At 34.3% G+C, this 25,249-nt stretch overlaps 2 protein-coding genes across 2 annotated transcripts; both read left to right on the forward strand.

The window, feature by feature from the left end:
* Window positions 1-271: 271 nt before the first annotated feature.
* LOC131644584 (importin subunit alpha-9) lies at window positions 272-5,293 on the forward strand. Its single transcript, XM_058915132.1, has 11 exons — window positions 272-488; window positions 613-835; window positions 1,575-1,728; window positions 1,833-1,935; window positions 2,232-2,416; window positions 2,675-2,754; window positions 3,782-3,932; window positions 4,091-4,172; window positions 4,273-4,331; window positions 4,428-4,733; window positions 4,861-5,293. The coding sequence occupies exons 1-11, from the start codon at window positions 437-439 to the stop codon at window positions 5,023-5,025; spliced, it is 1,560 nt and encodes a 519-aa protein (XP_058771115.1). The 5' UTR covers window positions 272-436; the 3' UTR covers window positions 5,026-5,293.
* Window positions 5,294-23,778: 18,485 nt separating this feature from the next.
* Window positions 23,779-24,291, forward strand: LOC131658666 (uncharacterized). Its single transcript, XM_058927937.1, has one exon. The coding sequence runs from the start codon at window positions 23,779-23,781 to the stop codon at window positions 24,289-24,291; it is 513 nt and encodes a 170-aa protein (XP_058783920.1).
* The last annotated feature ends 958 nt before the right edge of the window (window positions 24,292-25,249 follow it).

Here is a 25,249-nt window from a genome sequence, read left to right on the forward strand (position 1 = left end):
ACAAATCCACACAAATATGTCATGAATTTAACTAAATTCTATTGCGTTAGTAAAGAGTCTCACACAGCATCAAAATCAAAGAAAGACAGAAAAAAAATCTAAACACTTGTTAAACTAAAGACACCGAAAAATTAAATTTTAAAATAAAGATTAAAATTTTAAAATAGAGATCAAAATTCTATTTAAGCTATTTTCTTACCTCCCTAATCTAGTTTTTCCTTTTTTTTTACACTAATATATTTTTACCTCCCTAATCTACTTTCCTATAATTTAGAAATGTCTAAACGCAATTTCGAGCTTATTCCCACCGTCGATCCCATTTTTCTGTACGGTTAATTAAAAAGCAGAACCACCGCTAAAACTTTTTTTCAGCCGCTCCGAACACATACATTTCTTACAACTCCGCTTCCCAGTGCAGTTGTTCTCTTCATCTTCAATGGCCGATTCTCTCTTCTCCACCAACAAAAGAGATCCTATCAAATCATCAGGTACGTTTTACTCAACACTATTGCCACATTCATTTCCTAGTGATTAGTTTCTTATATATACTCAATTTGACAGAACATAGCTTTAGGGTTATGGTTTGGTTTTAATTGTGTGTTTTGTTTTCAGTTGGGAGTGCCGCGGGTAGTAGAAGACGGCAACATGCAGTTACAATTGGGAAAGAAAGGAGGGAATCGTTGGTGCGTGCGAAACGGCTTTGTAGGGTTGGAGTTAGTGAGGGTGAAGTTGATGTTGAGGGTGAGGGGGATATGATGATTGATGAAGAGCAGTCTATTTTGGAGTCTCAAACTTTGTTGGCAGTTGAAAATTTGAAATCTGCTCTTGCTTTTCAGTAAGTTTTCCTGTTCCAAGTTCTAAGAATTGATTTTTAACAGTGTTTAGATGATATAAAGTCAAACTGTTTTCTTATAAGATACAAGCTGTTTTCATAAGGTATTCTAGAGAGCTTATTGAAATACGAGTCATAAGCTTTTTTGAGTTGTCTCACAAGTGCTTATGTCAGTGCATAAGCTCAAACAAGTCAATTCAAAGAAGTCCTATGTGTTTAAGTAACACGATAGTCCAATCTGGACTTCAGGGCAACACTAGACTAGTTGTTTATGGGTAAAATAGATTTCCAGTAAAAACATTTTTGGTTTATGATGTACGAAGTTTTGAAGACTATTGGTAGAAGATGGAGGCAAAGTTGTTCAATCCTGTGAAGAGTTGTTTAATAGAAATTATGCAGTTCATATCAATTTTGGATTTTACATATGGTTATCAGATAGTTTTGTTGGTCTGAGGAAAAATAAGTCACCAAGTATTCTGAATGAATCTTCTGATTTAGAGGGGAAAGTTTTTAACCATGTGATAATTTCATATGCTTTCAGATGCAGGATCTTCTGATGAGGCATTAAGATTGATGTTGTATACCTACGTTGTTTTCTTTTTTGATCATCTTAGAACAATGTTTTCTCTTAAGTCTTTGGTAATGTGTTGACCATATTTTCTCCACAGACTTGTATCAAATGCAAGTTTTCATATTCTTTTACTCTGGCATAATGTCACACTATATAATTTTTAATTGATAGGGGGAAGGGTGCAGTGCAGAAAAGAGTAGGGGCGCTTCAAGAATTAAGGCGTTTACTGTCAAGATCTGAATTTCCTCCTGTTGAGTCTGCTGTTAAAGCTGGAGCCGTTGCCATACTAGTGCAGTGTCTTTCATTTGGTTCGCCAGATGAACAGGTCTAAACACATATCTGTACATGTTATGCAGAGCATATAGAACCATTAATGGCTAACAAATTTCTTACAATTTTCATTTTTGATGTTGTGAATATCTCCTGCAGTTGCTTGAAGCTGCTTGGTGTCTTACAAACATTGCTGCAGGGAATCCAGAAGAAACAAAAGCTTTGCTGCCTGCATTGCCTTTGCTTATTGCTCACCTCGGGGGTGAGTACTTTGAGATTCCTTTTGCATGTCAAGAATTTAAACAATTTTTTTGACTGATAATTTATATAAAGATTTAGAGGAATTCTCTAGCCTTAGTTGTTAAAGCATTGTAAGTTATCTATTATCTAAGGAAATAATTAGATGGAGGGAACTTATACCTACTGGCATCTCATTCTTTTTTTTCTAAATTGTCCACCTTCATTAGTTTTGCAACTATATCCAAAATTATAGCAAAGTTCTTGTAGGTTGAAACTATTTAATTTACCATTAAAATTAACAAATAGTCTTGTCTACAGAAAAAAGCTCCTCACCTGTTGCTGAACAGTGTGCTTGGGCACTAGGAAATGTGGCTGGTGAAGATGAAGAGTTGAGGAATGTTCTTCTAATTCAAGGGGCCTTAATACCTCTTGCTAGAATGATGCAACCAAATAGGCGTTCAACTGTTAGAACCGCTGCCTGGGCTTTATCTAATCTAATCAAGGTTTTAAATCCATCAAATAATATTTCATACCATTTGTTTGAGTGGTTGATTTGTATCAATTATTTAATGATTTCTCTCACTCTATGTGACTGCATTCATATCCTCTTTGCTTGTACTGAGTCTGTGTGTGTGGTCCACATATTTTTAGATGTGTTATGTAGTCATCAGCTTTTATGGTCGCATGTGCCTTATTTATGTGGAAGATGGACTATTCCATATGCATGTGTTTTTATATGATTTCAGAATGTTTGCATATAGGGTCCAAATCCTAAAGCTGCTAACGAGCTCATTCGTGTTGATGGAGTATTGGATTCAATTGTTCGACACTTGACGAAAGCGTGAGTTACTTTCTAACATAAAAAAAAAACTTTCTAACATGCATGCTTAATATTATTATGTTGGTTTATTGTGCATGTCTGCATATGACTCCCACCTTTTACTCTTAACTTTTATTGTTTAAAATGCCGCTACAGTTAATTTATTTCATGTATTTAAACTATATGCTATGTTGTTTGGTAGAAAAAGCACAATGCAATTATCAAAAATTGAAATTTACAGACATGCCAATTTATAAACTATATTTGAATAAATCATCAGGTAAGTCCAATCAGGTTGGATTTTTTTAGTTGAGGAAGTTAAAATAGTTCGGAGTAGTTTGTTGGAGTTCTACCAGAATTTGGCAGAAATAGGCTATTAAGTGTGAGGGGGAGAAGATTAGGACTCTGGATAGTTGGAATTTGTTTTGGTCGGATGGGAGAGGTCTCATGCTCTCGAACTCCTGAGAGGAAGATCAATAGCCTGTGTTTATCTTCCTAACTATGGCTCATTACTGATCTGGGGTTAAGGGAGGTTTCATCAATAAAATCATGTTTTAATTTTTCTTTCTTTCTAATATTTGAACCGGCATCTATCAGCTAGTATTAGAGTTCAATGTTTGATTGTGGATATTGCATCTTGAAGATGATTCCAAAGTTTGGAAGGCTTATCGTTTGCTAATCAACGAAGAGTGGTATTTTGAGGCCAATGGAATACCCGAAAATAAGATTCAAAGAGCTATTAAGGTTCTAAAAGGAAGTGCTTCCATTCAGTGTTTGGGTGGAAATGACACCATAAAACGCGACATGATGGGACCTCACTAAATTTTTAATCAAAGATTAGTCTATTAACTTTTGATGAAGCGTGAAATTTTTGTGGCTGTAACTGTAATCACTATAATCATAAAGTTCACTTTGCTATATTATGACTACATGGAAATCTTATTTCTTGCAAGCATTACCGAAATATCCATCTATTACCAATAGACACAGTATCTCTGAAAGACTACCCTAATAATTGTTTGTCATATTAATTTTGTTGTCACCTCAGGGATGACGAACCAGCAACTGAAGTAGCATGGGTAGTTGTTTACCTATCGGCTCTTTCAAATTTAGCCACGAGCATGCTGGTGAAGAGTGACGTGCTTAAATTGCTTTTAAATAGATTAGCAACATCAAACAGTTTGCAGTTAACGATACCGGTAATGATCTAGAGAACTTTTGGTTGATTTGTTGTAAAGATGTACTTTTCTACATCTTAATATTTTCTTATGATTAACATATACCAATGTACTCAAATCACAATGCTTATGTTATTTGCTTTGATCTGTTGTTTCTAATAACTGAGAAATCCCTACAGGTTTTGCGAAGTTTAGGTAATCTCATTGCTGGGGATTCCCATGCAAGTTATGCCGTTCTTGTACCTGGACTTGAAGTTACAGGCTAGTGATTTTTTCAATACTTGCGAAGCTAAAATACATGCATTTTAATCAAACAGTATGGATCAATTTCTTTCATCTCATTATATAATGACAATTTCAGATACTGCCATACAAGTCTTGATAAAATGTCTGAAAAGTGAACACAGGGTCTTAAAGAAGGTATAGAATTGAAAAAAAAAATAGGTATAGAATTTAATATCTGATCAAGAAAAAATTAGATTAAGCTTGACCTGAGATTTTTCTTATCTTGTGCAGGAAGCAGCTTGGGTGCTGTCTAATATAGCTGCTGGTTCTGTTGAGCACAAGCAGTTGATATATTCTAGTGAGGCAGTGTCTTTACTATTGCACCTTCTTTCCGCCGCACCTTTTGATATAAGAAAGGAAGTTGCGTACATATTGGGAAACCTTTGTGTTGCCCCAACTAAAGGCGACGAAAAGCCGAGTCTGATCCTGGAGCATCTGGTTTCACTTGTTGAAAAAGGCTGTTTGCCAGGTTTTATTGATTTGGTTAGATCGGCTGATATTGAAGCTGCTAGGCTAGGGCTTCAGTTCATAGAACTGGTAAGAGATTTTAATGGTTGTATGAACAATTTCTTCATAGATTATGACTAGATCGGTTCATTTGTTTGTGTATTCATGTCCTTCGAGATCTAAACCCCGGCTTGTTTATGATTAATTGTTTATGCAGGTCCTGAGAGGGATGCCAAATGGAAAGGGCCCAAAGCTTGTAGAACAAGAAGATGGGATTGAAGCCATGGAACGATTTCAGTTTCATGAAAACGAAGACTTGAGAACTATGGCAAACAGTCTAGTTGACAAGTATTTTGGAGAGGACTATGGGCTGGATGAGTAGGGATAAGAATAGCCGAGATCAAAATTGTATGTCCTTGTAATGCACCCTTGCCTCAGCTCCATGTCATATGTAACAATTTTAGCAGCGACGTGGCGGAACATTCTATACCAAAAGGGCAATAGATTCTGTATTTGGTATTGAGATGTTTGGTAAAATCTTGTGCGGCTTGTGGTTACACTCTTTTCATTGATCTTGTGATAGACTTGCTGGATGTAATTTATTAATGTTTTAATTTGTTGTAGTTCAGTTCAAGTTTATTTTTGTGATAGACTGGGGTGTTCAATGTGATTAAAATAGTGATAAGTGTAACATTAGCAAATTTGATTCTAGGTAATTCGTTTTAAATGTGACAAACGGGGATGTTCACTCTGGTTAGGCCTTTGACTACAAAAGCCAGAGAAAAAAATCCGCCTCCACTTTATTTTGTCAAGAAGATGAAAGATTTGTGGAGGAAATAATTGTGATAAAGATAAAAAAAATAAAGACAAACTATGAGGATGTGTTTTTAGAACAATGTTTTAATATTTTTCATTTTAAAAAAATAATTATTTCTGTTTTTATAATTTGTTAAAAGAAAATGGTGAAATAAATATTGGATCTAGAAAATTACACAAAAAGACCATACCCACACATAGTCCATATACAAACATCACGATGACTAATTAGATTTATTTATGATTCATGATATATCAGTGGTTGAGGAATTTTGTTTAGTTTGTTAATCTTTTATCACTTCCTCATGCCTTGTTTAGTTGTTTTGCTTGGCAAATTTCGGTCTCCGTGATTTGAGTTTGTGCACGCACGCAGCTGAACCTAGATGCTTCAGATCCCGAACGCTGTCATGGAAGTGATGGTAACAGATGATGGAACAATATCTCGTGTTCAGTCAGACATAGATCGCATGCACGTTACAGTGAATCTAATTGTAGTAGATAGATGTTATTCATATTTTTGTTGTCTACTTTGTTTGGACTGAACTGAACTTTAACTAATTCCAAATTGACTTTGGAGGCATTAATTCGTGCTCAAAGGTCAAACTTTTATAAGTGTAAGAAAGAAAAAAAAGGAAACTTAGTTCAGCTTTTGTTGACTCTTTTGGTTCTCTTGTTGGGAATATGACTGATCGTCAACTTGCTTGGGGTAGGGACTTGGGGCCAATGCACTCATTACAAGATGTATACATAGAGCAAGTCGGGGATAATGAAATTGAAAAGCTTTCATTATTTATAATTATCTTATTGGTTTAAATGTACTTTTAGTCCCTGTAAGTTAGCGAGTTTTTGATTTTCGTCCTTGTAAGTTTTTTTTTTTTTTGGTTTGAGTCCCTATATCTTACTTTTTGCTTGAGGTTTAGTCCATAAAGTCAAAATCCGCAGGAAAATCTGCAGGTTTCTGTCATACCCTAATTTTTGACCCTAAGATCATATATCATTCATATCCCAATCGTTAGTCAAGAGCTTCACTTAGAAGTTTTGTTTGCGGTGTTGCACTCACCTCATCAATAAGAGGGACCGTCAAGCACCAATGATTGTTTATCTTGTATGCATATTATACTAACCCAAATACCAAAAATATTGCTTTGTTTCTTTGTAGGCTTTTGTTTTGTAGGTACCAAGCCAAGACATGCAATAAAAAAGGCATCCACATTTTGGACTGATGAAATCGATTTCCCTACAACAATTTTCAACAAAATCACATTCTGGACAGCATGAAATCGATTTCCCTCCTGGGTAAATCGATTTCCCTCCTGGGTAAATCGATTTCCCTCCTGGGTAAATCGATTTCCCTAGTGTATTTTGCGCCAAATTCTCTTCTGGAACAGAGTGAAATCGATTTCCTTAAGGCGAAATTCAAAAAAAATAGAGAGGGAAGCTTGATTTGATTTTGGCACCTATTTTCTTTGACCATTTTTGTCATTTTACCAATTTTCCACCTCACCAAAATAATTCCCTTCATTAATTCCATTTTAACCTCATTTTACCATTTTTTACCATTTAAATGCCACTTTAATCACCAATTAAACACAAGTTAATTAACCAAGAGCAAATGACCAAATTGCCACTACTCTTGCTCTCATCCTATAAATAAAGGCCACTACTCTCTCATTTCTCAAGCTTGGAGAGCCAAAAAATTGCTTGCAAATTCATTTCTCACCCTTTCCAAAACCCTCACCCAAAGTTCATTTTCATAAGATTAGTGAGATTCACATTGAATCTTGCTAATTTTGAACTAAACCTTCTACATTTCTCTCTTTGCTTTGCTTGTTCATCTCCAAATTTGAAGGATCTACACACTTTGTGCTTATTCTTGAAGTTACTTCAACATTTGTTTCAAGAATTGGTAAATTCCTAAACTCTAAGATGTAGATCTTTGTTGCTTGTGTTCAATGCATCTTTGATGCTATATTGGTCATATTTGATGGTGAATTGATGGAAATTTCGTGCTCAAGTTGATGTGTGATCATAAGGTGTTTGTATATTTGTTCAAATCAAGTTTCATGTCTTTAAATGATGTTTTTGCTGAAATTTACACTGATGAAATCGATTTCCTTAAGGCTGAAATCAATTTCCTGCTGAACGTAACTTGTTTTTTTTGAAAAACTGCACTATGGAAATCGATTTCCCCCTGCATGAAATCGATTTCCTGCTGGCAGAATGTGGTTTTTTGCCTTTTTTATGCTTGTTTTGGCTTCCTTCTTCCTCCACTTCATTAATATCATTGGATCTAGGATGTTGATAGGTTTGGAATGACCTAATCCATAATATTAGATGAATGATATTAATGATAGTGTGAGTTGATTATCTTCTGTGAATTTTATTTTTCTTCCTCCATTTCATTAATATCATTGGATCTAGGATGTTGATAGGTTTGAAAGGACCAAACCCATAATATTAGATGAATGATATTAATGATAGTGTGAGTTAATTTTACTTTATGCATTTTATCTTCTCCTTCTTCTCCTTCTTCTCCTTTTTTTTCTTTTGATCGATGAAAGTCTTAATACTTCGAGAATTCTTATGGATTCTTAGTAAAGACTAGATCGTTACCTATTTTCTTTTCGTGCGGTATTGCTTTCGGAGAATGATCTACATATCATTTCTCTCACATGCATTAGCACATAAAGTTTTGACCGGCCTCGTTGTAGGGTGATTTCTACATAAATCACTTGGCGATCTGCTTAACATAGCGCAATATTTCGTGTCCCGAATAAAAAGATCAAATATGGAAGAGAATTGTATGCGGTTGATTTAAGACTTATGGAGGTTTATCGTGTAGTCGCTATGATTTCATCAAGCTTCTGAAAAAGTTCCATTGAATTTAAATCCGAGAACATCCTTCACTCACCATCGATCTTTCTTACTAACTTTGATAACATACTTGACAAGTTTCAAGATGGTTATCTTTAACATCTAACAATTGACTTTAATTTCCGCACTTTACTATACCGTTCTTTATATTTCTCGCTTTATTGCTTTATTTTATCATTTCATCATATTTACATTCCGCTATTTTTACCTTTGTCCATTTGGACGTTTATATTCCGCTATTTTCTCTTTGTCCATTTGGACGCTATGTTTATGTTTCCGCCATTTTCTTTTGTCCACTTGGACCATACTTTACTTTTATGCTAAAACACTAATAAATAACAAAAATCTAAAAAACTCTTAAGGCTCTCTTTTGGACTATTGGTTACTATCCCTAGCATTTTGGAGACTCGGACTTATGGACTTAAGACCTCTGGACTCTCATTCTGTTATTACTCTGTGATTATTCTGTCTGTCTGGCATTGGATTGTTGTCTGTTTGTGTATGCAGGTATTTCCTTTAAAGTCCTTGATGGTTAATTCCAAGGCATTGAGATAAGGATTTTACCCGAAAACAGCCGTTACTCTGCCCGATTTTTGTCAGAATTTTAATGTGCTTAATGCAAAATGGTGCTAAGACAATAAGTTCATCTGGATCCCCAAGTGATAATGTTGGTTTAGTATTGATATTCCAAAGGAAGGGAAATCTACCTTGACTCACAATGTCAAGTGTTGGCTTCTTATTTCGGTTAGACCGTTCTTTTCCTTAGCTTTTATTTTACGCAATAGGATAGCCTCTTCATCTCCTCCCATTCTTAAATTTTCAAAATCTTCTCCCTTTTTCAAAATATTCTTATGTTTGCAAACCTTTTCAAAACCTTTTTTCTTAAAAAAATATCTTTCGTCCTTAGTGGCCTTTTTCCTCTTTTCTTCAAAAGTTTAGACACTATTAATCGTCGAAACGAGTGGTTATACCCCACGATTTTGAAATTGATTGATATAATGAGATCTTTTCCGCGTGAGAGAGCTAGTGGCATACTTGTTGATTTTATCCGAGTTGGAGCCCTTCTTTCATTTGCGATGCAAAGAACTCATTTGTTCTCATGCTCAAGATCAATGGCTGAGTATTTCTCTCCAACGACGATAAAGTGTTTATTCGTTTTTAAAACGTTTTTCCCTTTAAGTGGAACTACATTAGCTCTGACTTCTCCATTGCACCGAGGAGGTATGTAGGCACAAAGCTTAACGCTTTGCCGAGCTTATTTTAAAAATAAAACAAACCGTTTTTTAGCACACACGACACAGATTTTCAAAAAGGTTCCTGTGGAGTACCACAGATATGAGGGGTGCTTTAAACCTTCCCCTCATATAATCAACACCCGAACCTGAGTTCTCTTTCTTGTTTTAAAAACAAAACTTTGGGTTTTACAATCTTTTCCCTTTTCCTTTGAAAAAATAAAGCGCGGTGGTGATTTCAAACGAAATATTGAGTCGAGTCAATCCTATGGCTTCGATCTCAGATTTTCCCCGCTACAGTTTCCTGCGGATTTTCCTGCGAAATTTCATGTGGATTTTGATTTTAGGGACTAAAGCGAACGCGGAAGTGAAATATAGGGACTAAAAAAAAAATAACTTACAAGGACGAAAATCAAAAACTCGCTAACTTACAGGGACCAAAAGTGCAGTTAAGCCTATCTTATTTTAAAATAATTGTCGTATGATTTTTGCATACGAATTAAAAAATATAATAATATAGTCCTAAAATATTATATTTTTACTAGTACTTCCCCAGTCTCACAATAGATGTTTTTTTTGAGATTTTCATGCTTTTTAAGAAAATGATTAATTATGTTGATTTCAATGATTAAATGAGTCTCATTTGTTAATCTTTGACCTGTGTGATTGGCATTTATGTTTGGCTAAAACATAGTAGTAGCAATATGTAATAGGTTGTATAGAACTTGCAAAAATAAATATGTACAAAACAGGTACAACAGCAAGATGTTCCATGGAATGTTAAGACATACTCTGTGACAACATGTCTTAGAAGATGTCATATGCAGAAAATCATGACATCGCGCCTGCTGAGCTGGAATATGAAGATTCAGTATGTACTCAACAAATGCGGAATATTCTATGGAATATTATGCAAACATATGTGGCGCGGATTTAAAGGTCAAGAGAATCAAGTCAGAATATTGAAGATTGTGAAGTTTCTAGTTATGGAGACAATTTAGGAAACTTATGATTAAAGACCTTACTTTTAGCAGAAGTCTTCTTTTGATTTGTAACAACAAATAAGGCTGTGATTGAAGGCCCAAGACAAGTTGGAAATATGCTATAAATAGGAAGCTATGTAACCTAGTTTAAAAAGCAAGCCGAGTATTGAAAATATGTAATCATTAGGGTTTGTCAAGGTAGATCACCCGAGCTGTGGGATGGCTGTCGTGTCCTTCTCAAAACCTGTTGGTAAGAGAAGCATTGTTCTCATTCTTAACTTGTTGGTAAGAGTTGAGTGATTCGTGTCTCTTGATTGAAGCTCTTAAGCAAGAACAAGATTTATTTGAAGTGTGTCTTCACTCTGTTTTAGTCTGTCTGTTTTCACTGGTTGTGATTGAAGGGATTTGAGGGGGGTCTCATACCTAGGTGAGTCTTAGGTAGAAGTATATCACGGGTAGTATTAAGTGAGTAGATCGTAAACTGGTTGTTTGCTGAGGGTCTATGAATTAATTCTATTTAGTGGACTTATCCCTGGCTTGGTAGCCCCCAGAGTAGGATTGTGATTCTGAACTGGGTAAACAATTCATTGTGTTATTTATTTTCGCACTGATTTATTAATATGTTCAGTAATAGGTGTCATAACATCAAAGATGACATAAGGGATTACTCCTAGAGCTTGTGTGTTTATTGGACCACCCCAGATCAAAACCTGCATGTGATAATTGTGTTATCACTACACATAAATGGTTCCTGAATTCGTATGATCTGTTAGCATTCAAGTGTTGAACCAAAATTGAAGATGATCCTATTTTATCATTACAACTTTTTAACAGACTAGATGTCACGACATCATAGATGACATCTGTGTTCTGTGATACCAGAATTTCAATTGGTATTAGAGCAGGCATCCTGTCTGTTTTTGGATGAGATTCATGGGGGATACTTTCTGGTTGTGTACAAGGTATAAGATTGTTTGAACAAGGAGTGTTCATATTTTATGGTCCCTTAATGTGGAGGATGGACCTATTTGTGGAAGACTAGAACGACCTGACCAGAGCCATTGTATCTTCTTGATGAAAGAAAAGAATGAAGCTAGAATAAAAAGAGTTAAATTCAAAGACTTCATGCGGGAGTGAAGAATTTGAATTGAATTGTTCAACTTATATTTAGCACAGAGAAGAAGATTGTCAAAACCTTCATGCGGGAGTGAAGATATTGATAAGGTAACTTTTGGGCTTATGTGTTTCTATCTGGTCAAGATATTGGTTAGGTCTAGTCTATTGCTTGGTGAAGAAGCAAGCATATTGTAGGGTTGATTTACTTTCAATTCCTGGATGTCATGCTTACAATTGTATCATGGAGTAAGCATTATGTAAAGTTTGTTGAAACATGACTATTTTCCGCTGCATAGCTTCTGATACAACCCTCAAAGTGCTAGAAGAATTCTAGGGTTTTATTTTTATCAACATAATATTTGGCAGATTTTTCAACTATATTAAAAGTGTCAAATATACTTGAGTCCTTCTCAAGTCCACTCATAAAGATATTTATTAATAAAGTTGATGAGTATCAATTGATCAGTGATTCTCATATACATCTGCAAATTGTTTGAAGACCTTGAAGATTATCAAGGATAATGTTTTCCAAGGAGATGGAACTGATGTTCTATAGGATGTTAAAACATTACTTCTACTAGTATGCAGCAACCACTTGAAGAATAGATGTTTTGGGTTCTAAGCAAATGTAGTGTGAGTACATATGTTTGGAACCTACTCTTGATCTGGAAGAGGAGACATCTGTTTTGTATTAGTTGATCAGGACACGATCAACAAAGTTCTCTACTCCAAAAGTCAGTTTATTTCTGACCTAAGCTTATGGGAGTATGGAAGTTGAGCTCAATACAATTAAAAAGATTCATAAAGGTATTATCTACAGTCCCTTTATGAGAAATCAAGATGAGCATATATCTGATATATCCTTCTGATCAAAGGAATCGGATATGTGGAATTTTATTCATGACCATAGAATAAATTTTTTTGGAGCTGAATACTGTGATCCAACCACAGTGATTAATGGTCCTTAGTATTGACTACCCAAAATATTCTATTGGAAGGGTATTGTCTGAAGAATCAAGGGAGACAAATTACCTTGAAGAATCTGCATATTTCTGTGTAATGCCATAAGTAAGTCTATTCCAGAAACCTAGTTGAGGGAATATCCTCTATAGGAACAGACTATGGCATTCATCGTCTTAAAATCAAAATGAAAGCATGGAGATAAGCTTATTGAGTTGTGGCTCATATCATCCATTGGTTATGTTGATTGTTTGGCTGTAAAGGTGGAGGTTATTGTGCTTCTCATGTTTCCCCTAGGTGGTATGGATGAGATTTTATGGATGTTACCCCCAAAACCATAATGGATGATGTCATAGCAGATGTTGAAACATCATCTTAATGTCCTCAGTCATGGAATGTATGTGTTGTTCCCTAGAAGTAAGTGTAAGTGTGATGATGTAATCAGTCAGAATTATCTAGTGTGAGTAGACAGTTCTAACTGACCAACTGGTAGGTACTTTGACGAGAGACTTAGTACTTATTAGAATATAACCTGAATACTAAATTGCATATACTTTTTCGGGAGATGAGTGTTTGTATAAAGGATTCATGGTATATTGTGAACTGAATGTCAATATTAAAGTTCTCTATGATCTCCACCAGTTGAGGATGTGTGGCAACTTTATCTGGTGATTATTTGAATAGCTGATCCAATGAAGTATGTGATGTATAGAAGAGAATGTGCTACATAAAGATGTAACATCACAACTACTGAACACACCAGAGTTTGAAGAAGACAGATAAGATTCAGACTTATCTTTTGAAGACATATTCATGGTCAACTATGTGGTTTCTTCTATTACCAGGTACAAATGGTGGCAATTTGAACCTTGTGTAGAAAGTAAACTAAGGAAGTCCTTATTTTGTATATCTCTAGGGAAGTATAGAGTATGTAGTTGTATCAACTAGTGTGGTTGGTTAGTGTATGTATGGTTGAAGGGTCATTCAGTTTGTTTGAAATGTGACTGTCTGGTTTTTGTTGACTTAATCGGAAGTGGTATGTTGTATGTGATGACATCTAACATTTCAAAGTCAGACAGAAGGTCTGAATACTTTTTCTATCTGGAGAAGATTCTTGAGATGTTCCTACTGCTTCGTGTGTTTGTAATACGATCTGAAACTCTGATCAACTACTGATGGTTAATCCACAGGTGTTCCACTGCAAAAACCATGATTGGTTTACTATGTAGGTTGCCTTAAGAATCATAGTAAATGTTGGATTCTTTTTACTGAAACTGATGATTAAAAAGATGGTGGAACATCATCTCAGGAGTTCTGATTGTTCAGCCAAGGAAGCTTAGTTGGTCAAAATGAATCTGATGTCAGACATGTGCAGAAGAAGGATGTCAAATCAATTGCCCTACCTAATGTGAGAAGATAGTCTTTTATGACAAATAGTAAATACTTTAATGGCAGACTAAGTATTTGAATATTGTTGTATTTGCCTGGAAGTTACACATGTCTGCAGTATAAGCAGTTTAACTCTGAGAGTGCACTTAGATTTTTAAGTAACTGTGTGTTGAGTAGTTTGAAATTGGTGCCCTGAAGTATGACAAACATAGGTGGTCCTATCAGCTGGCTGTCTCAGAAATTGTGTAAAAGTTTTCTTGCTCTCCTATTAAGTGGTTGATAAACTGATTGAGAAGCAATAGGTGTGATCCTCTGTTTGTAATGTGAAGCTAATGTCATACATGATGCCACTACATCATTGTGTGTTGTTATCCTGGAAGATTGTCTAGGATTGTGCATGGAAAGGTTGAAGAAGTAGCATTATTGTCTGAAGTGGCAGTACTGAGAAAATGTGGATTGGAATGAGGCAGATTCTAAACTGGGTGACAGTAGTATGATCTGACAATACGTGATTCCAACATGATGAAAATTTCTCTAGGTGACTGTAAGAACGGAAGTTTGATGTCTGATCATGAGTTCTGATCAAAATGGATGAAGATACAGAGAGTTCTCCTACTACAAGTAAGTGATTATGACAGTCCTTTTGTGTTATGGAATTTGTGAGAAATTCCAAATCAAGTGGACTCTTGTGTAAGAATTAGGAGACATCGTATCTAAGCATGGTGAGATTATGCTCAACAAGTATAAGAAGTAACAGTTCTTCATGTTGAGAACATGGCAATCTCTTTGTGTTTTTCACCTAGTGACAAGTGATCATATACTTAAGGAGCATTGAGTGCTCATGTCAGGGGGATTTAAGACTGCTGTCTGTGATTTTTTTTGGTTTAGATATTTGTGAAGCTTACGTATGCAGAGTTGTTGTCTTCTGACGAGGATGTGATGTCAAACAACATGTTGTGACATTTAACTACTATGTGTGGCTGACTGTTCCTAAAGCTAATGTGCTGATCTATATGTGTGAAGCTAGCTCGTGCTGGTATGTCCATCAGGAGGTTATGAATAGCAATTGTGGTTAGGTATGGAGGAGTTTATGTTTCTCTGCAAAAATTTTAAGAACTCTAGGAGTTTATATGTCACATGTAATGTGGTGTTGTCTTATTTCATTGAACTGTGCTAAAAGGAAGAACTGAATTCAGCTACTGGATGCCTTATCAGAATGCTTTGACATCTAGTTCAACATCAAAATCTCAGTTGGTTAAGTGGATTGTTCCTAAGGATGGAAATTTAGTTTCTTCAAAAAGGGTCTGTCTCATAGCAATGTGTGAATAAGCTACATGCTTGAGGGGGAGCATATTAAATAGATATAATTTAAGAAGATATTGCTTATATGATGAGTCTGTTCTAATCTACTGCTGACTGTTCTGATATCAAGCCAAGTTTTTGTTATCGAATGATGAAATGAAGGGGGAGCAACTGTTTTTGTGTAATTGGTGATGTGAATGATCAGGGCAGTAACTCTATGTATGTTCTAACTATTGCTACTTATGTTGTCCTACAACTGAGGAGGAATAATTGGTGTGTAGCTAGTTGAAAGGATACTTGCATTGTTCAAGGAGCATTTATAAGTTCTGCAGTAGTACAGTGGATGTCACACATGATGTTGGAACATCAACTTGATTAATTTTGCTAAACGTCTCAGCATTCAAGCCTCAGCATTACTGGATAATTCATACAGTGTGAAGACTAAATAAAGCATCTCTATACTCTAAAAAGAATTTTGGAGTTATATTCAGACCACTTAGTGGAAAATTTGAGAAATATACATTTTGCTTGGAGTTGTAAATATTCTTTTTAGAAAAATAAGTGTGTGCTCAAGTGATTATGATAAGTGGAGATGTGTTATCTTCTTCTGATGCTGTCTGAAAACTAGACATTTTGCTCAAGATGTAGCTAGAGTAACAGATTCTGGTTCAGTTTTGTGTCTCCAAGTATACAAGTATGATCTCTAGGTGTGATGTTTCTCTATTAGCATGTGAGGTGATACATGTGGATTTTATTGTATGCTGAATTGTTTTAGAACAGTTGGATTACTGTGTCTATGATAGGGGGAGTGAATAGAGTGATTGGAAGATCATTAATTTGGTTGATAGGATGTTGTGTCAAGAATAGTTAAAGAGACTTGGTTTGTGTGCATGAGTGGTGAAAATGTGGCAATGTCTGATAGGATGTTGTGACATGTTTAAGGACATAGTATCTGCTGAGCCAAACAAGGGAATTTTCTTGGATATTATCTGTACACATCAGAGGACGGTGTAAAGTTCAATTGATGACTATGCGTGCGTTGGCTTTAAAGATAACTCTTTCTAGAAGAAACAGTCAAAAACCGCTTTGGAAAGATTAATGCTTTTGGTAATGTTTCCTAATAACGCATTTGACCATAGATCAATACCAAAGACCATCGTTAAATTATATGTTTTCAAATGGCTATATAATGGTGTTACAACATATCGCATACATCAATTTACATCAGTATGTCCTTCGTTTGTGTTCAAATAGGTTGTGTCTGGGTTTGGTATTGTGATGGGTAGCTATGCCAAGTGCTAGCCAGAAAAAGAGAAACATGGGCTGGGGATGCTATTCGTTTCTGTCATGAGTTCTTGTGTGAGGTCACCATAAAGTGTAGATTCATGTGCACTGTCATACATATTATAGGAACTGTTGTAGTTGTGATTTGTGATCCGAGTTATGAACACAATTGTAATTTATGTTCTGAGTTACAAGAAGTAAGGGACTTCTCCCCTATCTTTTTCCTCATGTACACCACAACGTGTGTACTTCACAGAGGGAGTTGATGCAGATGTCCAACTGGATGTTATGACATTGATATTCTCTTTGTCATATTGTGGCTAAAAAGCGGGAGAGATATCCAAATATATTATGAAGTCCACTACTGTCAAAAGAAACAAAGGAATATTTGAAGAAAACGTGGATTGAGGATACTGTGTAGACTTGAAGGACATAGGAGATTGAAGGATTAAAGGACAGAGCAGATTAAAGGATTTCTGAAGTCTCTTCCAAAGATGTGAAAGACCTGTCTTCTGTTTAGTTTATCTATTGCTGCTAATTATGTGTAATTGTTTTAATTATTGTTTTAATGCTCAGATGTGTAGTTTGCTAAGATGTGTAGTTTTAGCCAAAATAAGCCAAAGGGGGAGATTGTTAATGCCTTGATCTGTGTGATTGGCATTAATGTTTGGCTAAAATATAGTAGCAACAATATGTAATAGGTTGTATAGAACTTGCAAAAATAAATATGTACAAAACAGGTACAACAACAAGATGTTCTATGGAATGTTAAGACATGCTCTGTGACAACATGTCTTATGAGATGTCTTATGCAGAAACTCATGACATCGCGCCTGCTGAGCTGGAATATGAAGATTCAGTATGTACTCAACAGATGCAGAATTTTCTATGGAATATTATGCAAACATATGTGGAGCATATTTAAAGGTCAAGAGAATCAAGTCGGAATATTGAAGACTGTGTAGTTTCTAATTATGGAGACAATTTAGGAAACTTATGATTAAAGACCATACTTTTAGCAGAAGTTTTCTTCTGATTTGTAACAACAAATAAGGCTGTGATTGAAGGCCCAAGTCCAGTTGGGAATATGTTATAAATAGGAAGCTATGTAACCTAGTTTAACAAGCAAGTCGAGTATTGAAAAGATGTAATCATTAGGGTTTGTCAAGGTAGATCACCCGAGCTATGGGATGGCTGCCATGTCCTTCTCAAAACCTGTAGGTAAGAGAAGCATTGTTCTCATTCTTAACTTGTGGGTAAGAGTTGAGTGATTCGTGTCTCTTGATTGAAGCTCTTAAGCAAGATCAAGATTTGTTTGAAGTGTGTCTTCACTCTGTTTTAGTCTATCTGTTTTCACTGGTTGTGATTGAAGGGATTTGAGGGGGACCTCATACCTAGGTGAGTCTAAGGTAGAAGTATATCACGGGTAGTATTTAGTGAATAGATCATAAACTGGTTGTTTGCTGAGGGTCTATGAATTGATTCTATTTAGTGGACTTATCCCTGACTTGGTAGCCCCTAGAGTAGGATTGTGATTCCGAATTGGGTAAACAATTCATTGTGTTATTTATTTTCTGCACTGATTTATTATTCTGTTCAGTAATGGATGTCATAAAATTAAAGATGACATCATGGATTACTCCCAGAGCTTGTGTGTTTATTGGACCACCCCAGATCAAAGCCTGCATGTGATAACTGTGTGATCACTACGCATAAATGGTTCCTGAATTCGTATGATCTGTTAGCATTCAAGTGTTGAACCAAAATTGAAGATGATCCTATTTTATCATTACAACTTTTTAACAGACTAGATGTCACGACATCATAGATGACATCTGGGTTCTATCATACCAGAATTTCATTATTTACTAAAATAACCTTATTAATAATAAGTAATGGAATACTTAAATGAATTAAAATACAATAAATAAGGGTAAGTTAATGGAAAGAAATAATAAATATCACATTGGTATTCTAAATGGACAAATAATTTGAGACAAATAAAAATAGGAAAGATGACACCTATTGTGAGACGGAGGGAGTACTAAATTAATTTTCTTAATAGTTTAAAAATAGTATAAAAAGTAATAATTAAATGACACAATTGAAATAATGACAATAATTTCTCTATTAAAAAGTCAGAATAATAATAATTTTAAAACAAATTTTACTATTTGATAAAACGACAATCATTTGGAAACAAAAATTTAAATAAATTCGATGACAAAATAAAAATTGAACGACTTTAAAAGGAAGAAAATATCTTGTAAAAATATATTCATACGAATATCACATTGAGTAATTTGGAAAAAATATTTAAAATATAAAAATATTTAAAATATTAATAGTTTAGTGAAAGGTAAAAATAGTGTTTAGTAAAGTAAAAAAAATCTTAAATTTAGATCATTTTTTTAAAATGTTGATACATATGAGAGATTAATATGCAGATTTGGATCCTTTCAGGTGCTTTTGGTGATGTCCCTTCTTCTCTCATCTTAATTATTCATCTATTTTTTATCTCTTTCCAAAACTAAAATATTTTATTTATTTATTTATAATTAATTTTCAACCATAGGATAAAGGGCAGAAGAATGGCAGAAGAGTATTGACAACAGGTGATTGTGTTTTAAAACTAAATGAAGGTGTGGATGTTATTTTAATAAGTACAACTTTAAAAGATATAAATTTAATTTTCTTAAGATTATGTTTGGATGAGATAAATTTTTAAAGAATTTAAAATTTTAAAAAAGTTTAAATGATTCGATTGAAATTCATTTTTTTCATTTGGATGGTGTATAAAAATGATCCATTGTTAAATTTTGGGGTCATTTTTTATAAATTTTAAAATTTAGGGTGAAATGTTAAATATGAAAAATAAGGACTAATATGTAATTTTGAAAATTTGAAGGGACCATTTTTAAATTATGGATTTATTTGCAATTATTTGAAAAATGTAAGGATAAATTTGAAATTTTCATAAAATATGTGGACCATCTTGTAATTTTAAAAAATTAATAATAAACAATTTAACATTTAAATTATTTAGAGTCAATGAGCAATTTCAAATTCTTTACTTTTTGGTGTCATTTGAAATTCCTTAAATTTAACTTGAATAAAATACATCATAAATTTAAATCATTTTAACAATTCTCCATATTTTTTATCCAAACACTAAATTTGTTCTTCTCTACGGATCCTTCTAGTCTCCAAGTAAATGTTATCCCTTGTTTTTAGGGTTTATTCCTATTTATACTTCCGACTTTTTGGTCCTTGGGCTAATAATTTATTCATTAGCATTGTTCCAAGAATAAGTCATATTCCTTTTAAAGGTTGTACTATATCAGTACATTACACATGGATGAAAAATCTAATTCCTTTGGCATTTTTCATCCTTATTCGTTATTCTAAGATTTCAATACTTCATCAAACTTCTAAAATTTTCTCTAATTTGATAATTGCTTTAGGTATCACAACTTCTATCAACATCTTCTGACACTTTAGTTAGGTGTGAATCAACAGTCGAGCATTATCGTGATACCACTCATAAGATAAGCTAATCATGCACACCAAAAACCAATTGAAATCCAAATATATGGCATCTATTGTGTTCATATACAAAACATCACTAATTACCTAAAAAAGACATAGTACTAGCACTAATCACCTAAGGTACATGTGATGAATGAACTATTTGAGAGTTAGATAACTCACATAAATAGAGTTATCACATGGCTATTTAGAAGCCATCTTATTCATCACCAGGGTCTCTCAAAATTGAATAAATAATATGTTTTTCTTTGAAGAGGAAGCAAGAAGGAGATGCTATGTCGAGGAATGAGTAATAGGTTTTGAGGTCTTCATTAGTTCTCTCAAGAAGAATTCTCCCACAACATATCTTTCTAGGCCTTCTTGAAATGTTTTGGATTTGAACAACGAGAAAACATGATGAGATAGACCCGCCAAAGGTATCCTTATATGACATATCACACACTTTCTCGTGATTGTATTAATAGGAGCCGAATCACGAACTAAAAGTTCTTGAGAGAGTTAATGAATACCTCAAAACCCTGGAGGACTGCTTTAAGGAGATAAACCTTTTAGGGTCTTTGGAATTAATGACCTCCTAGATTAGCGAGAATACGTTGAAGAAGAAACACACATGAATTAACACATTCAAGTAATTGAATGCAATCATAAATGTATGGAGGAGAGCTCAATAAATTGGGTGAAACTAGGAAGGTGCCACATTAAGGTGGCACAAAATTTGCTTCTCAAACAAAGAAAATGTCATTGAAACCCTTTTATTAGGAAGACAATATTGTACATTTGAATGGAGCAACCTAGACAATTATTGCAAAGATGGATCATAAGGAGAAAGGGGTTCTACGATGCAGTACCTATGGATGCCCACATTCGTGAACATACGGTAGAAGATCAAATAAACTGGGTCAAAATAAACATAAAGGGTCCCTAATATTCATTGTTTACGTAACTACACTGGGTTGCCATTTACAGATTTATGCTTGGTCTATCATCAAGATATTGTATTATTTTTCCCATCAAACACCTGCCCACACAAAGATAAAGAGTGAGTTTGAGTAACATTCCCTACCCATCGATCCACTTCGTGTCAAAGGGCCGAAGAGCAATGTTTCTCCCATTTTCAAAACCCTTATGATTATCCAAAAGGCGATTCATGAAGTCCAACAATTACTCAATTTAAAAAATTCTCATAAATACATGAGAGGGGGGGTGGAGAGGAGAGGGGGATGCCAAAGGTGCCCACAAGTGAAAGAAATGGGGGGGGGGGACACCACCACTCGCAAAGCCATGAAACCTATAAAGTAGAAAAAATAAAATAAAAATAAAGAAATTAAGCTTAAACGCTCTAATTGAAGAAGGTTTTAAAACAATTTCAAGGATATTCTTAGAAAATGATAACAATGGCACCCAAGCTTCTTGGAAGTTTCTTTGAAACAAGAGAAAATAAAAAGCCTGAGAGTCAAGAAGGAAGAAGAATCAACAAAAGAGAAAAGAGACAAGTTTCGCCCCTATAAATACACATCAAACTAATCAGGAATACAAAGAGCTCAAAGATCCAACAAATAACAACAAAGGAATCCACGAAGATGTGAGCAAACTAATGCACGCGCACCATGTCATCAAAGGGAGGCCTCGTTTTGCATGGGGTCATAATAGAAATTAGGAGAAAACTTACCTACAATTTCTTAGGTGTGGTTTATGCTATTTGACAATGAAAATATGACAAGTGTACTTTAACATCATTTAAGGAGTGAAAATAGGAGAAAGTTGCATATGTGTAAGAGAAAATTATACACTTGTCATATTTTCATTGAAAAATAGTACAAACCACACTTAAGAAATTGTATCTAAGTATTCTCCTAGAAATTATGTTCTCATAGTAGTTAATTATATCACGCCTCGCCATAGAAAGTTATCCCTTAGGATAGGGTCCACATAGCAGAAAGAAGGAAGGAAAAAAATCCAAAGAGGTTAAATCACATCCTAACTGCGACCAAGACAACAGTGACAACAAATTTTGATCGAACTCCAACTTTTTTTTTTGTAAAAAAACTTATAAGTACAAGCATGTGACGTCTAGTGCGCGTAATAGAGTTTCTTAAAGGTCATAATTTTTGCAACCATCCATAAATGGTAAACCCACACCGCTGTTATGTCGGCCATGCTCTTCTGCTCTGGGCCGATGCCCAACCCACGGTGATACGGGTTATCCGAATTTATCAGATAAAATAAGTCTATAAGATACAATCACCCTAAAAGGCGTACTAAATCATGGCCACCTAGTAATCATAGACCGTTAAATACAAAATCTATACAAGTTACATACATCTGCTCTTCCATATAGGTGTCTTGTACAAAAGGTTTTAAGGCCTCTAACCCTAAAAACGCATTATAAGAGCTGATGGTTAATTAAGTCCCGAATACAATGTTTTAAACCTTAAATCTTATATTTACGACCGTCACTGACTTGAATGTTAGATTGGTATTGAATACACCTTTCACTCCTAAACAAAGCTAAAAGATTATTTAGATTTCGATATTGGATCCATTAAAATTAAAATATGAGCACCTTTAACCATTAGGATTTCAATATTGATTTCTTATGTGACGAGAGACTAGTGTTTATTCAATCCATGGTTTTAAATTGTGACCCACAACCGTAATATTGCTGATATGACAGTATTTGCAACCACATCAAACCGTAATTAAAGTGTGATTTGAAATCCCGTGTCCTTCCTTATTGGGAACCACATCCGACAATTTGGCTAGATTCCTTTAAGTACTTTTGTCAAAATGCAAAATTTAGAACCCAAAACACCACTTACTTCTTAGTTTTGTTTAACATTAAGTGTTTTTTCATGGGATATCTTAACTAAAATTCACGCCACAACTACCGCAATGCGTGTCGTAACAACCACAACGATGACAATCACAACCCTTGCAAGTGTATCCGTGACAAATAAAAGAAGGGTCTTGCTAACCAGTGCCCTAAGGGCAATGGTTTATAAAAATTTTAATATTTTAATTTCTAAAATATTAAATACGCATATTATCGAAATAAAATTACTATTTTAAAGTTAAACCATTGTCCTAAGAGCAATTTAACATTTCCCATAAAAGAAAAGCAAGTAGTACTTCAAGATGTAGGGCAAGGGGAACTTTACATCGAAAATAAATCTTACTAGCATATTGACTAATCCATCCATGCCAATTAGCATAAAGACAGTTTCCCACATCATATCTACAAACAATGCGTTTCACTAAATAACATGACACACCAACAAAAAGTCAAGTGTACCATATTTCACCAAAAGTGCAACTATCAGAAAAACATAGAGATATAATAGTACTATATCTATATCTTCTCTTTCCTTTCTCCACCAACGGTTACTGTACAAACAAACAAACCCAACCATGAAGCTATCTACTACCAAACCCAAACCCATTTCTAGTCCAGGTAGAATCGATAAATTCCCACCACCATTAATGAGATTCTTAAGAACAAATGCAGCAAACAAAAGCAGAGGAAGGTCAAAATCAAGATCAAAATCAAGTAACTCTATGTTCCAAATCCTAAGGAAAAAGAACACTACCTCCATTGAAACCAAAGAACCTTCTTCCCCAAAAGTCACTTGCATGGGTCAAGTTCGAGTCAAACGCTCCTCCAAACAACCCACCGCTGAAGGAGCTCCAACTAAATGCCGCTGCCGGTTCTGGTGGGTCCCACATACAGAGTGCTGGTTTGTTAGAAAGAGAAAAGCCTCTAAAGTTTCAACGAAAAGAGAACAACAACAACATGAGGAAGAAGATAACAGAACAGTTAAAGTTAAAGCTTTTACTTCTACGCCACCGAGAAATGCTTTGTTACTTACGAGATGTAAATCAGCACCTTATAGCTCTTCTTCATTAGCTAGTAGGTTTTGGGGTTCTCCATTAAAGAACGAAGAAACAGAGCAACCTTATGAGAAACAGAGTGAGTCCGTTTCAAAGTTGAGATTTTTTGAAGAACTTGAAGCTTCTGTGAAAGAAAGAATGAGTGAGTCTGAAAGGGTTGGTGAATTGAAGACAAAGGAAGAAGGTAAAGTAGAGTCTGTAGCATTTCCAGTAGTGTTAACAAGGTGCAAATCTGAAAGAACAAGAAGATTTTGATTCATAGGTAAATAACATGGTTGTGTTTTCTTTGAAGGTATCTTGTTGTTCTTTACATGGTTTTCAATTTTGATTATTTTCTTGTATTTTTTATATATTTTTAAATTTGTTTGTTAGAATTATAAAATATAGTCATGTTAGTTTTTTGTTAATGATTTGAATATATTTTTTATAAAATGCTATATGATATATTTTCTTGTTAATATATGATGTTTCTTTTTATATATTTAAGTAGACAAAAAATGACTAATAGTAATTTTGAGTTGTTAATTACTACTTGTTTTATGACTTTGAGGTAGCATAGTTTTGGTGGATTTGTCAGCTCCTTGATGTGGTAAATTATTTTAAATTCTGACATAATGTTTTTTTATCAATAATTCTGACATTAACATGAAATAGGAGTACGTTTTAGTCATTAAAATTAGTAATAAAATGTAGTGATGTGCATACGTTCCAGGGTTCAGAGTAAATATAAATAATAATAATAATAATAATAATAATAATAATAATAATAATAAATAATAATATTAAATAATAATAATAATAATAGTAATAATAATAAAGAAGATTTATTTGGTTTGCAAATTTATATTTTGGGACAAGGTAGGTACATTGTCAATCCAAATTGGCTAAAAAGAGTCAGGCCCAAATTCAATCACGGATTAGGTACCAAATCACTTTGCAATGTCTTGTCCATCTTTTACACAAATTATTTGCCTGAGGGTTTTGATTTAGTTCACTAATAGGATTAGGCAATTATCCATCTTGAACTATAACTTAAAATTAATTATTTCATATAGCATTTTTCACCAAATTATCTTTAAACAATTTTATATTAATTAAATATTAAGGTTGAGATTTTTTTATAAGCAATGATTATTATATTAAAACGAGTACAAGGGTGCTCAGCCTTAATACAAAGTGATGAAACATGAAGCATTAATACAAACAATCAAAG

Source organism: Vicia villosa, linkage group LG1 (genome assembly GCF_029867415.1).
Source record: "Vicia villosa cultivar HV-30 ecotype Madison, WI linkage group LG1, Vvil1.0, whole genome shotgun sequence".
In the NCBI taxonomy this organism is placed as follows: Eukaryota; Viridiplantae; Streptophyta; class Magnoliopsida; order Fabales; family Fabaceae; genus Vicia; species Vicia villosa.

Coding starts and splice junctions, on each gene's coding strand:
- LOC131644584 (XM_058915132.1), top strand. CDS start 437: ATGGCCGATTCTCTCTTCTCCACCAACAAAAGAGATCCTATCAAATCA. Junction 2,417..2,674: donor CTTTATCTAATCTAATCAAG/GTTTTAAATCCA, acceptor GTTTGCATATAG/GGTCCAAATCCTAAAGCTGC. Junction 3,933..4,090: donor GTTTGCAGTTAACGATACCG/GTAATGATCTAG, acceptor AAATCCCTACAG/GTTTTGCGAAGTTTAGGTAA.
- LOC131658666 (XM_058927937.1), top strand. CDS start 23,779: ATGGGTCAAGTTCGAGTCAAACGCTCCTCCAAACAACCCACCGCTGAA.